The sequence below is a fragment of the Eptatretus burgeri genome, chromosome 9 (genome assembly GCF_056783735.1).
Source record: "Eptatretus burgeri isolate ZD-2024b chromosome 9, Ebu_testis_v1, whole genome shotgun sequence".
Taxonomy (NCBI): Eukaryota; Metazoa; Chordata; class Myxini; order Myxiniformes; family Myxinidae; genus Eptatretus; species Eptatretus burgeri.
Window position 1 is genome coordinate 2,314,324 of NC_140969.1, and position 20,285 is coordinate 2,334,608.

The 20,285-nt window shown below is 48.2% G+C and overlaps 2 protein-coding genes across 2 annotated transcripts in view; one reads left to right on the forward strand and one right to left on the reverse strand.

The window, feature by feature from the left end:
- LOC147019428 (uncharacterized) overlaps positions 1-18,407 on the reverse strand; it is a 102,247-nt gene extending 83,840 nt beyond the window's left edge. Inside the window, exons 1-2 of the mRNA XM_085893890.1 lie at positions 18,129-18,407; positions 17,656-17,687 (exon numbers count right to left, since the gene is read on the reverse strand). Of these exons, the coding sequence (XP_085750016.1) occupies positions 17,656-17,687; positions 18,129-18,215 (119 nt within the window). The 5' untranslated portion in view covers positions 18,216-18,407. The remainder of the gene's footprint in view (positions 1-17,655; positions 17,688-18,128) is intronic.
- Positions 399-20,285, forward strand: part of LOC147019429 (uncharacterized) — a 112,119-nt gene continuing 92,232 nt past the window's right edge. The window contains exon 1 of the mRNA XM_085893892.1: positions 399-429. The gene's annotated coding sequence lies outside the window, so the exon portion shown is untranslated. The remainder of the gene's footprint in view (positions 430-20,285) is intronic.

Sequence of the window (20,285 nt, forward strand, 5' to 3'; positions counted from 1 at the left end):
ACCTTTTGGAGGATTGGAGTGATCCCTCCGAGGGCCGCCTGTTGGAGGCACCGTCTGTGTTGAAGACACTGAGGCAGAGGAGAGCCTCACTGGGGCACGTTGATCGGAGAGGGAGCAGAAGCGTTTCCTCCTCCTGATTGCTCGAGTTCGTCTGTTAGCGAAGTTTGAGAACACACACACAGAGAGAGAGAGAGAGAGAGAGAGAGAGAGAGAGAGAGAGAGAGAGAGAGAGAGAGAGAGAGAGAGAGAGAGAGAGAGAGAGATAGATATAGATATAGATATAGATATAGATATAGATATAGATATAGATATAGATATAGATATAGATATAGATATAGATATAGATATAGATATATCGTGATATCGTGGTGAGGGATCATCCTTGTGGCCTGTGGCTGGGGCAGGCCGCCGGAACGTCAACTCAAACAGGTTCTGAATTCTTCCCCACCTTTCTCCTTTACATACATTATTTTCTTTATATCTTGGCAAATATTATTTTGTTAGTTTGCTTCCCTCCCTTGGGAATAGCTAGGGATATCTGGTGGGCTGTTGAATTGTCTTGTCCATTTTGTCTTGGCACTTGTCTGTCCCTTAATTTCTCAATTATTACCACTGCATAAATCTTATTGAATTCCTTTTGTTCTTTGTTGTGACGTGCTTTACTCATCGATTGGTGGTATACCCTGTGTTTCTTTATTCTGAGTAAAACATTTGCATTGATTCCTCCGTTTTGAATTTTTCATTGTTGGATTTGCATACGATGCTGGGTGTTGAAGAGTGGGGTGTGTGAATTGGCATCAGCATTAGGATGTTAACTTCGCTTGGTCACATCTGACTGCCTATAGGGTGCGACCGCACATGGGTACGTATTGGTCGGCCGAGCACGTCGACTCGGACCTCCGGAACAATCGACAGAACCCCAAGCCCTCTACCCGAGGGCAAGGTCGTAGAACCCCTTTCCCAACATCTCAATCTCCCTCTTCCAACTCCATGCACCCTCACCCCACAACTCTCTTTCCTCCCCTCCCCATTTCTTCCTGTTATGAACAACGTTACACAAAGATGATATCGAGGGAACTTTGGTGCATGAGAAGGCCATTCGACCTATCATACCTGCGTTGTTCCTGTCTCCGTTTAATGACCAATGTTTAATGTAAATAAAGATGAAATGTTCAATTCACTTTTACTTCCCCCTTCCTTCCCTTATCCTTACTATAATTCACGGACCGGTGTCTGTGTGTTTGTCGCGCGGCTACTCCTACAGTTAGGGGCTGATTACATCCAGACTTGGATCAGCAAGACCTCAACTGGTGAAGAGGGGTGTTTTTATCTTTGCCACTGGTCTTGGGGGAGGGAACGTAAATTCTCAATGTAAATGTGTACCGTGTGGCGCCGCCTCCAGATGGGGGAGGGAACGCAAATTCTCAATGTAAATGTGTACCGTGTGGCGCCGCCTCCAGATGGGGGAGGGAACGCAAATTCTCAATGTAAATGTGTACCGTGTGGCGCCGCCTCCAGATGGGGGAGGGAACGCAAATTCTCAATGTAAATGTGTACCGTGTGGCGCCGCCTCTAGATGGGGGAGGGAACGCAAATTCTGAATGTAAATGTGTACCATGTGGCGCCGCCTCCAGATGGGGGAGGGAACGCGAATTCTCAATGTAAATGTGTACCGTATGGCGCCGCCTCTAGATGGGGGAGGGAACGCAAATTCTCAATGTAAATGTGTACCGTGTGGCGCCGCCTCTAGATGGGGGAGGGAACGCAAATTCTCAATGTAAATGTGTACCGTGTGGCGCCGCCTCTAGGTGGGGGAGGGAACGCAAATTCTCAATGTAAATGTGTACCGTGTGGCGCCGCCTCCAGATGGGGGAGGGAACGCAAATTCTCAATGTAAATGTGTACCATGTGGCGCCGCCTCCAGATGGGGGAGGGAACGCGAATTCTCAATGTAAATGTGTACCGTATGGCGCCGCCTCTAGATGGGGGAGGGAACGCAAATTCTCAATGTAAATGTGTACCGTGTGGCGCCGCCTCCAGGTGGGGGAGGGAACGCAAATTCGCAATGTAAATGTGTACCGTATGCCGCCGCCTCCAGATGGGGGAGGGAACGCAAATTCTCAATGTAAATGTGTACCGTGTGGCGCCGCCTCCAGATGGGGGAGGGAACGCAAATTCGCAATGTAAATGTGTACCGTATGGCGCCGCCTCCAGATGGGGGAGGGAACGCAAATTCGCAATGTAAATGTGTACCGTGTGGCGCCCCCTCTAGATGGGGGAGGGAACGCAAATTCTCAATGTAAATGTGTACCGTGTGGCGCCGCCTCTAGGTGGGGGAGGGAACGCAAATTCTCAATGTAATGTGTGCCATGTGGCGCCGCCTCTAGATGGGGGAGGGAACGCGAATTCTCAATGTAAATGTGTACCGTGTGGCGCCGCCTCCAGATGGGGGAGGGAACGCAAATTCGCAATGTAAATGTGTACCGTATGGCGCCGCCTCCAGATGGGGGAGGGAACGCAAATTCGCAATGTAAATGTGTACCGTGTGGCGCCCCCTCTAGATGGGGGAGGGAACGCAAATTCTCAATGTAAATGTGTACCGTGTGGCGCCGCCTCTAGGTGGGGGAGGGAACGCAAATTCTCAATGTAATGTGTGCCATGTGGCGCCGCCTCAGATGGGGGAGGGAACGCGACTCTCAATGTAAATGTGGACGGTGTGGCGCCGCCTCCAGATGGGGGAGGGAACGCGAATTCTCAATGTAAATGTGTACCGTGTGGCGCCGCCTCCAGATGGGGGAGGGAACGCGAATTCTCAATGTAAATGTGTACCATGTGGCGCCGCCTCCAGATGGGGGAGGGAACGCGAATTCTCAATGTAAATGTGTACCGTGTGGCGCCGCCTCTAGATGGGGGAGGGAACGCAAATTCTCAATGTAAATGTGTACCGTGTGGCGCCGCCTGTAGATGGGGGAGGAACGCGAATTCTCAATGTAAATGTGTACCGTATGGCGCCGCCTCCAGATGGGGGAGGGAACGCGACCCTCAATGTAAATGTGTACCGTGTGGCGCCGCCTCCAGATGGGGGAGGGAACGCGAATTCTCAATGTAAATGTGTACCGTATGGCGCCGCCTCTAGATGGGGGAGGGAACGCAAATTCTCAATGTAAATGTGTACCGTGTGGCGCCCCCTCTAGATGGGGGAGGGAACGCGAATTCTCAATGTAAATGTGTACCGTATGGCGCCGCCTCTAGATGGGGGAGGGAACGCAAATTCTCAATGTAAATGTGTACCGTGTGGCGCCCCCTCTAGATGGGGGAGGGAACGCAAATTCTCAATGTAAATGTGTACCGTGTGGCGCCGCCTCTAGATGGGGGAGGGAACGCAAATTCTCAATGTAAATGTGTACCGTGTGGCGCCGCCTCTAGGTGGGGGAGGGAACGCAAATTCTCAATGTAATGTGTGCCATGTGGCGCCGCCTCTAGATGGGGGAGGGAACGCGAATTCTCAATGTAAATGTGTACCGTGTGGCGCCGCCTCTAGATGGGGGAGGGAACGCAAATTCTCAATGTAAATGTGTACCGTGTGGCGCCGCCTGTAGATGGGGGAGGAACGCGAATTCTCAATGTAAATGTGTACCGTATGGCGCCGCCTCTAGATGGGGGAGGGAACGCGAATTCTCAATGTAAATGTGTACCGTGTGGCGCCGCCTCCAGATGGGGGAGGGAACGCGAATTCTCAATGTAAATGTGTACCGTATGGCGCCGCCTCTAGATGGGGGAGGGAACGCAAATTCTCAATGTAAATGTGTACCGTGTGGCGCCCCCTCTAGATGGGGGAGGGAACGCAAATTCTCAATGTAAATGTGTACCGTGTGGCGCCGCCTCTAGGTCGGGGAGGGAACGCAAATTCTCAATGTAATGTGTGCCATGTGGCGCCGCCTCTAGATGGGGGAGGGAACGCGAATTCTCAATGTAAATGTGTACCGTGTGGCGCTGCCTCTAGATGGGGGAGGGAACGCAAATTCTCAATGTAAATGTGTACCGTGTGGCGCCGCCTCCAGATGGGGGAGGGAACGCGAATTCTCAATGTAAATGTGTACCGTGTGGCGCCGCCTCCAGATGGGGGAGGGAACGCGAATTCTCAATGTAAATGTGTACCATGTGGCGCCGCCTCCAGATGGGGGAGGGAACGCAAATTCGCAATGTAAATGTGTACCGTGTGGCGCCGCCTCTAGGTGGGGGAGGGAACGCAAATTCTCAATGTAAATGTGTACCGTGTGGCGCCGCCTCTAGGTGGGGGAGGGAACGCAAATTCTCAATGTAATGTGTGCCATGTGGCGCCGCCTCTAGATGGGGGAGGGAACGCGAATTCTCAATGTAAATGTGTACCGTGTGGCGCCGCCTCTAGATGGGGGAGGGAACGCGAATTCTCAATGTAAATGTGTACCGTGTGGCGCCGCCTCTAGATGGGGGAGGGAACGCGAATTCTCAATGTAAATGTGTACCGTGTGGCGCCGCCTCCAGATGGGGGAGGGAATGCGAATTCTCAATGTAAATGTGTACCGTGTGGCGCCGCCTCCAGATGGGGGAGGGAACGTAAATTCTCAATGTAAATGTGTACCGTGTGGCGCCGCCTCCAGATGGGGGAGGGAACGCGAATTCTCAATGTAAATGTGTACCGTGTGGCGCCGCCTCCAGATGGGGGAGGGAACGCAAATTCTCAATGTAAATGTGTACCGTGTGGCGCCGCCTCCAGATGGGGGAGGGAACGTAAATTCTCAATGTAAATGTGTACCGTGTGGCGCCGCCTCCAGATGGGGGAGGGAACGCGAATTCTCAATGTAAATGTGTACCGTGTGGTGCCGCCTCCAGATGGGGGAGGGAACGTAAATTCTCAATGTAAATGTGTACCGTGTGGCGCCGCCTCCAGATGGGGGAGGGAACGCAAATTCTCAATGTAAATGTGTACCGTGTAGCGCCCCCTCCAGGTGGGGGAGGGTATTACAAGTCTCCACCATTTACTGTGCAGTATTCCTGTCCCCACGTTTACCGGTGCAGTGAAGTGTTTTGAATTGTAAGCATGAAGTATGTTTTTTGCTTCATGCACGTAACTTCATTGGTTATTTTTTTATTTTTCGCTGACACAGAGCTATCAGTTGCCTATACACCACCCAAATAAACGTATGTGTCGAAGAACAGGTTACATGCTTGGAACAACGTCGCCCACCGGAAAGACAGATGAGTTAGGAGAGGAAAGACAGAGAGGAGAGGATAGTAGACAGAGGAGAGAGGAGAGGATAGTACACAGAGGAGAGAAGAGGATAGACAGAGGATAGAGGGAGGGGAGAGGAAGCTAGGAAGGGAGAAATAGTGAGGGAGGTGGGGGGTGGGGTGGGGAGAGCGACGCCTCACCAAATGTTGCTATACGCTGCAGGGGGAGAGAGAGAGAGAGAGAGAGAGAGAGAGAGAGAGAGAGAGAGAGAGAGAGAGAGAGAGAGAGAGAGAGAGAGAGAGAGAGAGAGAGAGAGAGAGATATTTATTTATTGAGGTGGGGGGAGGAGGAGGATGATGAGGAGGAGGATAAAAAAAAGATGGAAAGGTGAGGGGTTGAGGTGGGGTTCGCAACGAGAATGATATGTTATGCTTAATGACCGACCAGAAAAAAAAAACTCGTGTCAGAACAGCTGTACACACAATGACACAACAGAGTTTGGAAAGTAATCTGCTGATACATCTGCAAAAACTTTGATATCCCAGTTCCAGAGAATTTGTGGGAACATGAACCAAAAGCAATCACTGAGAACATGGAAATACAACTCAGATACGACCTCATGGTCCAATTGAGCGTGAACTTCGAAAACAAAGCATTGCAATCAGATGTCATACTTAGGTACAAAAAAAGAGAAGAAGGCATTACTAAGTGAGGTGTTTAATACCGGTGATTTTGGACTAAACAATACAGAAATGAAGAAAATGACCAAATCCCAAGACCTCAAGAATGAAGGGACAAAGATCCTGGAAGCTGAAGATTGCCAAAGTTGTACCACTGATTGTTTGAACTACAGGAATCAAGATGAAGAACCTCACAGAGATATTAAAAACCATTCATGGGAATATTACTCCAAATAAACTACATTTGGAAGCTGTCTGGGGCTCAGTGACGACCCTGAAGAGATCCCTCGGAACAAAACTTTGAGAACAGAAACCTTCACAACTTGGTCCATGAATTGTGACCCCCTTACTGAAATGAAGGTGGATACTTTGAGCCCACCCTGGGAGGACTCCATTACACATTCTGAAACCCACATATGTAGATACCAATCAATCACACGCACACGCACACGCACACGCACACGCACACGCACACACACACACACACACTTTTAGACCTGGTAGGTCTCTGTTTCACCTCATAACACCCACCCACCATATGTGGAGATAGCAGACAACAACAGCAACTTGCACGCATATGCACACTCAAACGGATACTTTGAGACCTTGGCCATGAGCATTTAAAACCCACGCTATCTTCCTGGTAAAGGTCTGCTTGCATGCATGCTCATACATACAGCGACCTTTTCACCCCACCAGTCAGCTAACTCCGAATCTGATTCGTGCATGCTGGACCCCTCAACAGAGAGGGAAGGTTGGGGAGCAGGGGTAGGGTGGGAGAGAGATGGAGTGGTTGGGGAGAGGGGAGTGGTCGGAGAGAGGGAGAAACTGGGATCGGAAGGAGGGGTGGGAGAGAGGGGAGAGGGTTGGGAGAGAGGAGGTAGGGTTGGGAGGGAGAGAGGAGAGGCGGGGAGAGGGAGAGGGAGGGGGAGAGGGGAGAGGGGTGAGTGTGGGAGAGGGGTGAGGGAATCCAGCAGATGTGACATTCAGTTTATCGTCCATCCGAGAGATGGCACACACATTGATGAATCACTCTGCCTGTTTGTAGCTTGGTTGGGATTCAAATCTAGGCTTCACAGAGCAAGCATGCATACCTCTCAGCAATTCTGCGGTGATATGGTGATTAACTATTTCATCACTAAAAACGTTTTTTACTCGTTGTGATCAAATAATTAATTTTTCCTTCCGACCTCCGGTATAGAACCGCAGTATCACCATTGAAACTTAAATGTGTGCCAAGCGGCTTCACCAAGCAAAACGGTTGAGGAAACTTAAAAACGAGAACGTTTCATTTTTATTTGTATTTATCTATGCCGAAGTGATGGGTCTTATAATGGAAGAATGCACAAAAAGGGGAAACGTGGTGGAACATAATATTTCGCATTTTCAGCGAGCCAGCCACCGCCTGTTGCACCGCAGAACAACACATGGCTGACAATACATGTGAGTGACCCCTGAATTTTGCTCAAGTCGATCGACGTGCAGTATTCAGTAACAGTGTGAATATTGTGGATTGCTCGTCAAGTGGCTTAGCACTCAAATGAAACTTGATATGAAACGGCTCCCTTGGCACGCGATTAGCAATCGCCGAACCGTCATATTAAACGTACTCATCCTGGAGACGCCCAAAATGCCACAAATATCCGAATTGAACAAATGAACACTTTTCTTGGAGTCAGAACTGCTTGTTAGTTCGGTTCTGGAGCTTAAATTTTGTACTTCTGCTTAGTTTAAGAGATTCTTGAGGTGATCGCATGTGCGGAAATGAAATAAAGCCACAAACGCTGACATCTCTGGGCGTTTATAAGCATTATATTACAACGTACCCAGCTATTCATAGCTCTGATGAACAGGCATTCGATAATATGAGGGAAGTGAAATAAAGACTTCATCTTTAAGAAATCATTCCGGCCTGTTCCACGTCGAGGCGTGGTTGAGCAGGCCAAAAAACATGGCGGCTGTAGACCCCAGTGAGGTTACTAAGGATACGTCTTAAAACTCCATTTGAGAGCGGTGACCGAGGATGTGTCTGATAAAGGATATAATTAAATAAGGCCGTTAATTATCTTCAAAATGGGTATTTAAATTAACCCAAACACCCAATTTTCACTCTTGCACTTCCTTGGAGTTTTCTTAGTATGCATGCAACGTTTCAGGCTGCTCGGTTTCATGGTTTTGGAGTTACGGAGGAGACACAGTGATCTACACTACATTTTTTTTATAGGGGGGCCACTTTTTCCAATAAGGCTTCAGTGAGAGAGCCGCCACACTGCTTGCAGGACTCCATTATGGGTGCTATTAGGCCCCGCTCCCACGTACTCTTCTTTGTTGTAGTTAACTGGGCTGCAAGCATCACAGTTTGTAAACTGCAACCATATCCTGATGTAGTTATGTTACGTTTATGCTTGGCATTGGAACTCATTTGAAACCATTGTGTCAATTTGATATCATTTATGGTGGATTATGATGCGGTGTTTTCACATTTGTGTATTATTGGCTGTACGTCAGGCCCTGCACTTTAGGCCACCAGGGGCCAGCAGTGGCTCACGGGCCGTGCAATGAAGAACAGTGGGTTAGAACATCGTGTGTGGATAGTGACCGAGAGTTCCGCCCTGCCGTCTCGTTGTGGTTAGCCATAGCTAACGTTCCACTTGCGGTATCGCTCGGCCGTTTTGATGAACAGCAGTGGGTCGGGAGGCAGCACAGTCCTTATCCTGGGTGATTAATTTTACGGGAAAGTAAAGCGGGATTTGGACGCTGGACCCTACTTAAATTAAGCGTCTCAGCTGGCGTCTGTTGTTGCTTAGCAACCCATTGCATGGTGAAGTTATCCGTGGTTCGTTGGCTTCAGGGTTGTTGGCAGGGAAGTCGGTCCGAGCACTCCGCTCACGTCCCTTCCTGCCCTCGTCACCATTACAACTTACAGTACAGTATACGTGTACACACACACACACACACACACCTCAAATATATATGTATATTATATGTACAATAGTGGTGGTAGTACAATTTTGGATGAAGTTATGAATCTGTTTGCTCGTTGCATCTTTCCAGAAGCATGGGTAGCAATGCATTACTCCAGTGACCTCAGTATATGCCTGGTGTTGGTTTAATGGTTAGGGTGGTGGGCTTGGGATCCCAGCGTCCTGAGTTCAAATCCTACTTTGTCATTAAATTAATAATCACCTCAGGTGGGGTTGACTCTGCCTGTCATCCTTCCAAGGTCGGCAGAATGAGTACCAGCTTGCTGGGATGATTGAGCCATTCGAATATCCTGCGTCGGAGTGGTGACCCGTCAGGAATTGTGCCCAATAACCCAGGAGACGCCTTCGGCAGCACCGACGCTCTGAACAGTGTATGGTCCCAGAGGATGGACGGACCCCCAGCATATTAGAGATGGAGTTTGCTATTTATTCAGGATACGGGTGATAACGTGCCCACTCTTCATGAAACACATTGTGGGGTCTTCGACAGTCACCTACTAATCCAAGAAGATGCGTAATCTGGCTGACGTCCACCTTATGGAAAAGGACAGTGCACTGTGTGATGCAACAATCAACCTGCCTGCGTCCACCGATCTGAGGGTCGACTGGATAGTTGGGTCCATTAATCAAATCCAAAGGAGGCAGCTCAGAGCAAGTTCGCGACCTGTGCTCCCTTCGTGTCGGGCACACCACACCAATGCGTGATTAATTAAATAAGAAAGAGTGGATTTGCAAAGGTGTTTCATTTCACACGTCCGACAATGATTGTCGATTGTTACCGGGTATTTGTGACATCATTAGACATGAAAGTGACACAAGGTAAAGCCTTTTGCTGTTTTTAACTCTGCTCCCTATTCCCCCCTCCATATCCCCTTCCCACAACTCACTCCCTCACACCTACCAAATCACTCACCCTACTCACCCCCCTCCCATGATTACGACTCACACCAACCTCCACGACTCATTTCACCCGCAACTCACCCACACGACTGCCCCCCCGCCCTCTCCATGACTCACCCATACCCCCACGATTTACCCCCCAAACCCAGAACTCATTCCCACCCTCATATTACTACCCCAGCACGACTCTCCCCCTCCCCCTCCACCATTAATAAACGTCCCTATCCCCAAGGTTAATGTTGTTGTATTCTTACTTGTGTTTAGTTTTGTTGTGACTGAGAAATATGGCAAAATGGAACACGCACGTGCTCCACATCCAAAGCGTGGGCTACGTTGCCATGGAAACAGCATGAGATCCATGAATCGGGAAATTTTCAAAATCGATATGGAGGACGTCTAAAAGGGAGCACTTGTCTTTATTATCTCGTGTCTATACTCCTGGAAGGCTTCCATAGGGATGCGACTATCTATATATTACGTAAGCAAATGTGGTGGAATCTTGCAGCCTCCCCCTTCTCCTGGATGCTCCATGTACGCCCCTCCACCACCTTTGCTCCGATCTCCAAAACTTATTTCCCTTGTCTCCCCACATCTCTCCTAACCGTATCTCTACCACCATCCACTATTCTCGTCCTTCTCAAAATTGTCAATTTCGACTCCTCCAAACCCCATTCGTACATAATAAATAGATTTCCCCTAATCGGATTGGCTGTACTCTGTAGTTTAACTGTACTTTGGTTCAGAATTCGGCCCAACCGCACATGCCACTTAGTCACGTGACCGGAACGTGTTATTCTTTGTAATTCCTGTTACCAGTCAGGAGAGGAACGTTGCTGCCAAATTTCAGCCGGATTGGCCCAGTGGTTTGGTCGGACAAGTCGAAAAAGGAGACGGACAGACAGACGGACGGACAAACAGACGGACGGTGCACGATGACGATACCTTATTCAAAATTTAAATTCCAGATAAGTTAAAAACTCTTTCTGCCTGGAAAACAAAGTTTGAAAATCATTCCAAACAGGAAACTTAGGGTTTTTCAGGACGTTGTAAAGGACACAAACAACAAGCACCGTGTTAAATATGGTGGTGAAAAAGACACTGCATCAACGGCGGTAAACTTCTGAACTGTTTTTTTTTACAACCTTTAAAATGTTTATTTCTCATTATATACTTGAACAGTGTACAATAAAAATCGCCTTTTTGGTACAGTACTTTCAAAACCCTTCCACTGAGCAGTACTTGGACAAAATAATACAGCATTTTACATCGTCATGAAGAATCAAATTTGAGGTTCTCAGACCCACCCCCCCCCCCGCCCCTGACCATTTCCTTGTTTATCAACACTGCACAGGGTAAGGTGTTCTGTGAACTCTCAAGTTATATATCCACCCCTCCAGACATGGGAGACATATCGTTACCTCCACCACCGAAGGTGGACGGATATTTTCACCCGTCTGTTTGTCTGCCTGTGAGGAGGGTATCTCAAAAAGTTGTGGACGAGTTATGACAAAACTCGGTGGATGAGTTCGATAGATGACAAGAACAAGCTGATTAGATTTTGGTTCAGGCCAGCAGATCCGGCTTATCAGCAGGATACATAACGTAAACTGTTCAGCCTGGTGGAGGAATGTGCTCTATAGAGTGCTGTACAACTTCTACATGGGCCAACATGGGCCATTGTGCTGAAGGTATTTCTTTTTTGGGGGGAGGGGATCAGAAGTTTAAGGGGGCCTGGGCTCCAAATCTTTTTGGAAGTGAGTTATGTCTCTTCCCGCTCGCCGTGTCTCCATCATCTCTGTCCTTATTATTCACCATCCTCGCTTCCTTGCACCGTGTTCAATACAAATAAAACTAGAAGGACACTCAGTAGAGCGCACACCCCCACCACGTAATGTCTGATCCACGAGAACATATCGGGCCCCTTACATGTTTGAAATATCATGTGATACATAGTTTTTGACCCTATCTCTCAATGGTGAAGAATCACTCTAAAAAATTCCAGTTGTCGGATCCGGATCTGGATCTTCACCAAAATCGAATCAATTCTTCCTTGCGACGCACCAAACCTGTCCACCGAGTTTCATCCGAATCTGTCCACAACTTTTTGAGATATCCTGAACACAAACAAACAGACAGACAAACAAGCCGGTATGCGGCGATGGGTCGCCAAGCATGGAAACTATAAGATTAAGAGCAAAATGGATGTCATATAGCGGATAGGGAATCGCCTTAAGATTATGCATATCAAGTCTCATCCAGTCCCATCTACCGATAACTACTCGGTATCCCCCAACGCTGCAGGAACGTCTTGCCCCGTCTCTGCTTCCCCAGCATCCAGTCCCCCTCTTATTCCCCCGCATTCCACCCCCTCTCTGCTTCCCCAGTGTTTCCCCACCCCTCCCATCTGCTTCTCTGACGTCATACCCCCTCTCTGCTTCTCCAACATCTTGCCGCCTCTCTTCCTATGAGCTTTCTGACCCGGATTTCTCCCAATGGCACTTCCAACCTTCTGGACTTCATAATGATGAATTTTCCGACTCATGTCTCCTGTTCCTCTTCTACTTCAACAGGTTTATCCGTTCATGTGCTCATGAGAGTCAACATCTCTCTGGCTATTCTCAGAGAGCTGCCTTAGTGTCAGACTGGACTGCAAGCTGCTTTTTCATGCCAAGACAGGTTCTTCATTTCCAATGCGTCTGATAGTAATACTTCCTGGGAATCCTACCACACAAGCTTACCTTCCCTTATGTATGGACTTGTACCATCTCCTCTGCAGTTATCATGCATGGGCTTTTGCCCCGAATACACAGAATCCTGTGATGAGGCAGTTACCTTCAAACAACTTGCCGTCTCTTCCTGGAATGCAACAAGTGTGTGTTTATAACTCTCAGAAGAGCCAGTAATCTGTACACCATCTCTCCAACCTCAAAAATGAACTTTAAAACTTGTCTCCCTCCTCTAAATCCCGGTGGCACCTTGAGTCTGTCTCTGGTGTATGCTCTCCCTCCTCCATCCCTTCCCTCTCTTCAAATGACACCACAGCTGACCACTCATGAGAAGGCTGAATGCTTCATTTCTGTTTGCTTCCAAATCTTCTGTACCCAACCCTCACTCCCTACACCTACTCTACCCTCTCATAGCCAACTTCTGGACTGGATATTGTGTCTTTCACACTCAGAAGGTGGAGAGGTTTCTGGAAAACTTCGAATATGATTCTGCAACAAGCCCTAACAGCATCAGTGCATGTGTCCTAAAAACCTGCTCTGCTGCTTTTGCACATCCTCTTTCTGCTCGGTCCATCGGTCATTCTCTCTGGGTCAGTTTCCATCTACCTGGAAGTTAGCCAACATCAATACAATACCCAAACATGGTGCAAAAATGGATCCTCTTAGGTACAGGCCGATTAGCGTGTTTCCAATTATAAGCAAGGTCATGGATTCTATCATTGCAGTTGACACGAAATCCCTCCTTTTCTCCAACATTCAGATCAACAGTTCAATTTCATACCTGGTTATTCTACCTTGGACGTGCTGCTTCTTCTCTCCCAACAATGGATAGAAGCCCTTCATCTCAGACATGAGATCAGGGCTGTCACTCATATCCTGAGTACTTTTATGCAGTCTGGCACCCCACCTTGATCTCCATACTCTGATTATGGCGTCCAAGGCCACCTCCTCTTGTGAATTATTGACTTCCTCCACTCCCATCGTCAGCGGATAGCTCTTAATGGGATCCTCTGATTTATTCTCCCTGTCAAGGCTGGAGTGCCCCAAGGAAGTGTTCTGGACCCAGTCTTGTTCCTCATCTTCATCAATGACCTTTCTGATTTCCTGGAAAATCATGCTTATCTCTTTGCTGATAATTCCACCCCCTGCCACATCATTTTTCATCCTTCAGACAGTCAGACAGTCAGGCAGCAGCCTTTTCTCTCTCTGCAAACCTTGGTAGAATCAGGAGCTGGCCCAACACTTCCAATACGTCTTTAAACCCCAAAAAATCCAACACACTCACTCTGTCTCTCCGAAAGGACCGCCTGGCAAACTCTCTCATCTATTTCCTGAACAAGCCATTTGAGGAGGTTAATCCCTGCAGAGGAAGAGATTAAGAAGAAGAAAAGGTTAAGCCCTTCAGTGCTTCAAGACAGCTGGTTGCCACTCCATCAGGTCATCCCCCATCCATGCTCATGATCTCTTCTACTCCAAGTGACCCCATTCACCAGCACTGCCAGTAACATTCTTCTTGAGGAGGTTCAGTCATTCAAACTCCTGGGTCTCACTATCAGCCATGATATTTCTTGGGTAAACCACACTTAAAAGTTGGCTTCCAAAGCCAGCCGCCAACTGGGCATCCTCCATCATACAAAGTCCTTCCTTGGCACACCTCAACTCCTATCCACTTAACGGCCTTCATCCACAGCTTGATGGAGTACTGCACTTCTCCCCTCTGGGATTGCACCGCTGCCTCACACCTTGCTCAGTTTGGCACCGTGGAAATTGCTGCCATCAACATCATTGGAATCTCCTGCTGTGAAGCTGAGTCTTTGGGCTTATCAATTTCCCATCGCAGCCAAGTCGGTGGTCTCTTTGTCTTCTTGTGCGTCCTTCCTGGTCATGGATCCTCTGCTATCTCTGTGATTTGTCGCCATCGCCAAGGTTTCTGCAGGGTGCACACGGTCCACCATCAACCTCTTCTTGTTAAACTCCCAAAATCCTTGCTCACTGCTCACCTCCTTTCATTTGTTCCCCTTTTGTCTCACCTTTGGAACCAACTTCCCAGCCTGCTCAGTCCTATTTTTCCCTCCAGTGCTTCAAGACAGCTGCTCACCACGATCTCAGGTAATTTCCGATCCATACTCTTGATCTCTTCCATCTGTAAATGAACCTATTCCCAAGCACTCCCTTTTCCAGGTTATTATTCCCCCCCTCTCCCTCACCTCATTTCATTTGTTCCTTGTCGGTTGGTTTATTCCTTTTCTAAGCCTGGGGTTGGCTTAGTGGTTAGGGTGGCGGCTTGGGATCCTGGGGTCCTGAGTTCAAGCCCCGTTGGGCCGCTGAATTAATACACCAGGAGGTTAACTCAGCCTGTCATCCTTCCGTGGTCGGCAAAATGAGTACCAGTGTACTGGTAAGGGGGACACTGCATCAGCGGCATAGCCGTGTCCCAACCAATGATGCAACCAGCAGCCACAGGCTGCACTCGATAGAGAGAGATTCCTTTTCTGTTTCATCCCCGCTTTCCTCTACCGCTTATTGCTGTGTTTCATTCAACCTGTGTGTGACTTGATCACCCCCACATGTCCTTCTTCCCCTTCCCATGATTCTACTCTTGCTCTCACTTGTACTCAACTGTTGGTGTTTCCTCCTTTTTAATTTGTTCCTTTTGGTACATGTTGACCTCAAAAATAATTGGCTAGATGAATTCAGTGACCTGTAATACAAATCCTCTTTAAATTTAATGTTAATTGGATGAAAGTTGAGGATTTTAGAAATCCTCACCTGAGTTGTTGACCTTAAAAACAAGACGCTTCTTCCTAATGATAAACTCGACCATGTGGTGAAGTTTCGTGAAGATCGGTTTAAAAATGGGACCTGTAGGTGACAAACAGAGACAGACAAACAAACAGAATAACAAGAAGAAGACGTTGTGCAGAGCACGATACTTGCAAAATCCATAAAACAAATTTCATCTTAAAAATAATTGTTGGTTGAATTCAAAGGCCAAATATGCAAATCCTCTTCAAATTTCAAGTGAATCGGATGAAAATTGACAATGTTACAAATTTGGCCTATTTTGACCGTTTGGCCGATGTTGACCTCCAAAATAATTCTCTGGTTGAATTCAGTGACGTGAAATATAAATCCTCTTCAAATTTCTCGTCAGTCGGATGAAAATTGAGGATTTTAGAAATGCCACCTTAGTTGTTGACCTTTGGCCTATGTTGACCTTTTGACCCCCAAAATCAATAGGCTTCTTCCTTGTGACAAACTCTACGATGTGGTGAAGTTTCGTGAAGATTGGTTTATAACTGTGACCTGTAGGCAACAAACAGACAGACAGACAGACAGACAGACAGAATAACAAAATCGACCAACTAATATACTTGAAAAATCTTCGATTTTGCAAGAAACAAACAAACAAACCCAGAAAGAGGTGAAAACACAACCTCGTTCCACCTTCGGTGGCGGAGGTGACAAGCTTTTATACTTGAAGCAATACAACAAGATTTGGCACAAACATACCTTACTGCAGCACCTACGGACAAAACCAGGTAGGTATTGGTCCGGTGACTTAATATGGCTTTTACAGAGGTCAAAGGTCAAAAATTTTACAGAGGTCAAAGGTCAAAGGTCAAAAAAATCAAAGGTCAAACCCACAAAATTTCACTTTCTACAGCTTGCCAGACCAATGTATTTTAATCAGTTCGAACAAAGATTTGCAAAATGATACATTCGCACACCTTTACAGATTCATGAAGCAGGTAACCATTGGTTCTGTGTGTTGTGTGTTACTTTTAATTACGGATTGGCATTTTCAAACGGGAATTTCTTCTTATCATACGTGTGTGATTTCATATTTCAACAGCTTTACCTATGGTCACACACACACACACACACACACACACACACACACACACACACACACACACACACACACACACACACACACACACACACACACACACTGGCATAAGTTACGTCAATTGTACAACCTCAGTCCTCAGTGGTCCCTCCACCTTCCCTGGTAATTAAATTTGACCGAGAAACGTCATCGATTTTGAAGCAGGATCGAGAGAGGCAGTCCGGCGGTTTGGAGACATCAGTTCGATGAGGTGCAAGTGAAGATGTGCAATCATGGGGACACCTTTGAGTCCAGTAAATGGAAGGTGAACGTGAAATCGTGTGTGGCAGGTACTCTGTAAGGAACGATCCCATCCGATCGGCTCGCACTCCGTTATTACGTTCTCCACAATAGGCAGAAGCACGTACGTGGTCTCGTGCTCCAATTCCTACCAATCCGTACGTGCACGCACGAGCGTTATACGCACTTCATTCGGTCATAATAAACGGAACTGTGACTCAATAATTGGGCTTTCAGGCCAAGTCATAGCATGTTACCGGGGCAACCAATCGAAACCCCGCAACAGTGTTCAATACACACTTATACAATAGTGCTCTTACAACTCTCGTCCCTTATTCACTCCATCCCCATCACTTTAACCCTAACCCTCCATCCCCATCACTTTAACCCTAACCCTCCATCCCCATCACTTTAACCCTAACCCTCCATCCCCATCACTTTAACCCTAACCCTCCATCCCCATCACTTTAACCCTAACCCTCCATCCCCATCACTTTAACCCTAACCCTCCATCCCCATCACTTTAACCCTAACCCTCCATCCCCATCACTTTAACCCTAACCCTCCATCCCCATCACTTTAACCCTAACCCTCCATCCCCATCACTTTAACCCTAACCCTCCATCCCCATCACTTTAACCCTAACCCTCCATCCCAACAGCTCCACGTCTTCCACCCCACTGCTCCATACCCACAACCGTCACTCCCCCTGTCTGCTCTAATCCGCATCCCCTCCTCCCTCCAAACCACCTTGCTCCTCAATCACATCCACTTCCCTTCCCCTTACACTTGCCCTCCCCCTCTCTTCAAGCCCCTTCATCCACTTCTATCTCTTAGGGTGTGAGCCGCAATGTGCAAAACAAAATGTAGAGATGGAGGTGTGAGGTCAGCATGATGGGTCTATAATGACCAGTTCATGGTTGACTTTCTCACTATAATCTGTAAGGAACCGCAAACCGCTACACAGCCTTGAGTGGAAACAATTTGATGACAATGAAACCTGATGAGAAGGTATGCTCACCTTGCTCTGCTTCCAGACTGCGGCGCCGACACCTGAAATGGCATATTGTGCATCTGAGAATCTCAATGTCACAAACGAATGAACAACAATGAAAATGTGCCTGCACAAACAGACCCATCGAGATGAGAAATAGACCAGACCCGGCTCCGCAAGACCCAACCCGACCCGACTAGACCCAACCAGACCTGAGCAGACACGACCCCACCTGACCCGACCAGACCCAACTCAACCTGACCCAACCATTCCCGACCAGATCTGACCAGACCCGACCAGACACAACTCCACCCAAATTAACCCGACCCGACCCGACTCGACTCAACCGTTCCTGACCAAACACGACTCGACTCGACTCGACGACCAGACCAGACCAGACCGGACCCTACACGACCCGACCCAGTGAGACCCGACTCGGCCTGACCCGACCCGACCCGACCCTACCCGACCGGCACGCTTTTCCCTCCCATCGAACCCACCTTTAGGGCGCTCCGCAGGATAGACGGCGAGCGCTTCTTGTCCGAATGGCCGGCCCGGCCCTGTCCTCGCTTCCCGCAGGAAGCCATGCTTGCTCTCGGTCGGCAGCCTTGTTTGGATCCCTTCGACCCGAGCTCGTTCGTAATTACCGTCCTTGGGCTGCCCGTGGACTCGGATCCTGCTCAAGTTCCACGTCCCCTGTACGCCGCTTCTCTGGAAGCTCTACAGTAAATGATGTAACGAAACGAAACAAGAGGCTCCGATCACGGCCCTTGTGATCGTTCTCGAAATCTCGAAGCTCTCGGATCCCCCGGGACGACGCTCTCTCCCGACGCAGCTCCTCCCGACGTCCGTGGGCTCGCGTACTGATCGCTCCCCGTACGGTCTGCGCTCCAGGAAAACAAAACGAGCGGAAAGCCCACGGCTCGACCATCCAGACCGCACTAAGCTTGTCCACTTGCCTCGAAAAACTTTCTCACAGTTCGGACGTTTGTGAACGTCTCGCTGCGGACGAGCTTGCGGAGACCCAAACTCGCGGCTCCCTGTCCGCCACTACATGAGCGCGTCCCGTCACCTCCTGTCTGCACTACTCGCTCCAGACGCTCTCGAACCTGCAGTTTCTCGCCATGAGACCCGATTGCTGCTTGCTGCTGCAGCTGTTTCCCGCGCAGAGCCCGCTGACCGACACCCACCGTCGTCTCACCCGCATTGCCTGCCCCGGCTTTGGCGACGTCGCTCGACGATCGCATTCATAAAAGCACAAACATCGCACATTGTTGCTTTTTTGTTTACAGTCCATCGAGAGGGGGAGTGCGGCTTCACGAGCACGTTGTTCCGTGTCCCCTCAAGCCACCTGAGGGATCACATCGACAGGGAGTGTTCGTCTTCAAAACAAGCACGTGACTGTGCTACCTTGAACCGCAAGTCCACCTGAGGGCTCACATCGGCAGGGGACGTGCATCTTCACAACAAGCAGATGACTCCGTAGCCATTCAAGGTGCAACTCCAAGTGACGGATCACATCAAGAGAGGAAGTGCGTCTTTACAACGACCAGGTGACTCGATCTGTGCTCCACTGAAACCGCAATTCCACATGAGCCACCAACAACCCCTTTCCCTCTACCAGGAGGAGCCGTCGATTGACGTAGCTTTTTTGAGTGGACAATAAATGTAGATCATAGATCATATACGACATACGACAAACAGCAAATGGAAGACCCCCAAACAAATTCTCCATGACTGCGTCAGACAGGAACATACCTGCGTCATTGCAGGTCCACGAGCTTCCCAACCAGCATGCTTCTGCACCACTCGCTTTTCGATGACGAGAGTATTGTACATGTCCACGAGCTGTGACCGTAGTCCACCAAACATGGGAGTATTGTATGTGTCCATGCGCTGTGATCACAGTCTACAAATCATGAGGGTATTCTACATGTCCACGAGCTGTGACCATAGTCCACCAAACATGGGAGTATTGTACGTGTCCATGAGCTGTGATCACAGTCTAGAAATCATGAGAGTATTGTGCGTGTCCACGAGCTATAATCGTAGTACACCAAACATGGGAGTATTGTACGTGTCCATGAGCTGTGATCACAGTCTAGAAATCATGAGAGTATTGTGCGTGTCCACGAGCTATAATCGTAGTCCACCAAACATGGGAGCATTGTACGTGTCCATGAGAAGTGAATGCAGTCCACAAAACAGGAGAGTATTGCAGGTGTCCAAAAATTCAACAAGCCAAATTGTTTCAGGTCAACATAGACTAAAAGGTCAACATAGGCCCAAGGTCAACAAATAAGATGATATTTCTAAAATCCTCAATTTTCATCAGATTGACTTGAAATTTAAAGAGGATATATATTTGAGGTCACTGAATTCAACCATAAATTGTTTTGGAGGTCCACATCAGCCAAAAGGTCAACATAGGCCGGATTTCAAAATTGTCAATTTTCATCTGATTCACTTGACATTTGAAGACGAGTTGTACATTTTGTCATCAAATTCAACCACCAATTATTTTTTAGGTCAAATTTGTTTTATGGATTTTGCAAGTGTCGTGTTCTGCAGGACATCTTCTGCTTGCTTATTGCAGGACATTATTGCCATGAAATAAACCCTTGTACATCAACAGTTTTATTTAATTATTGCCAAGA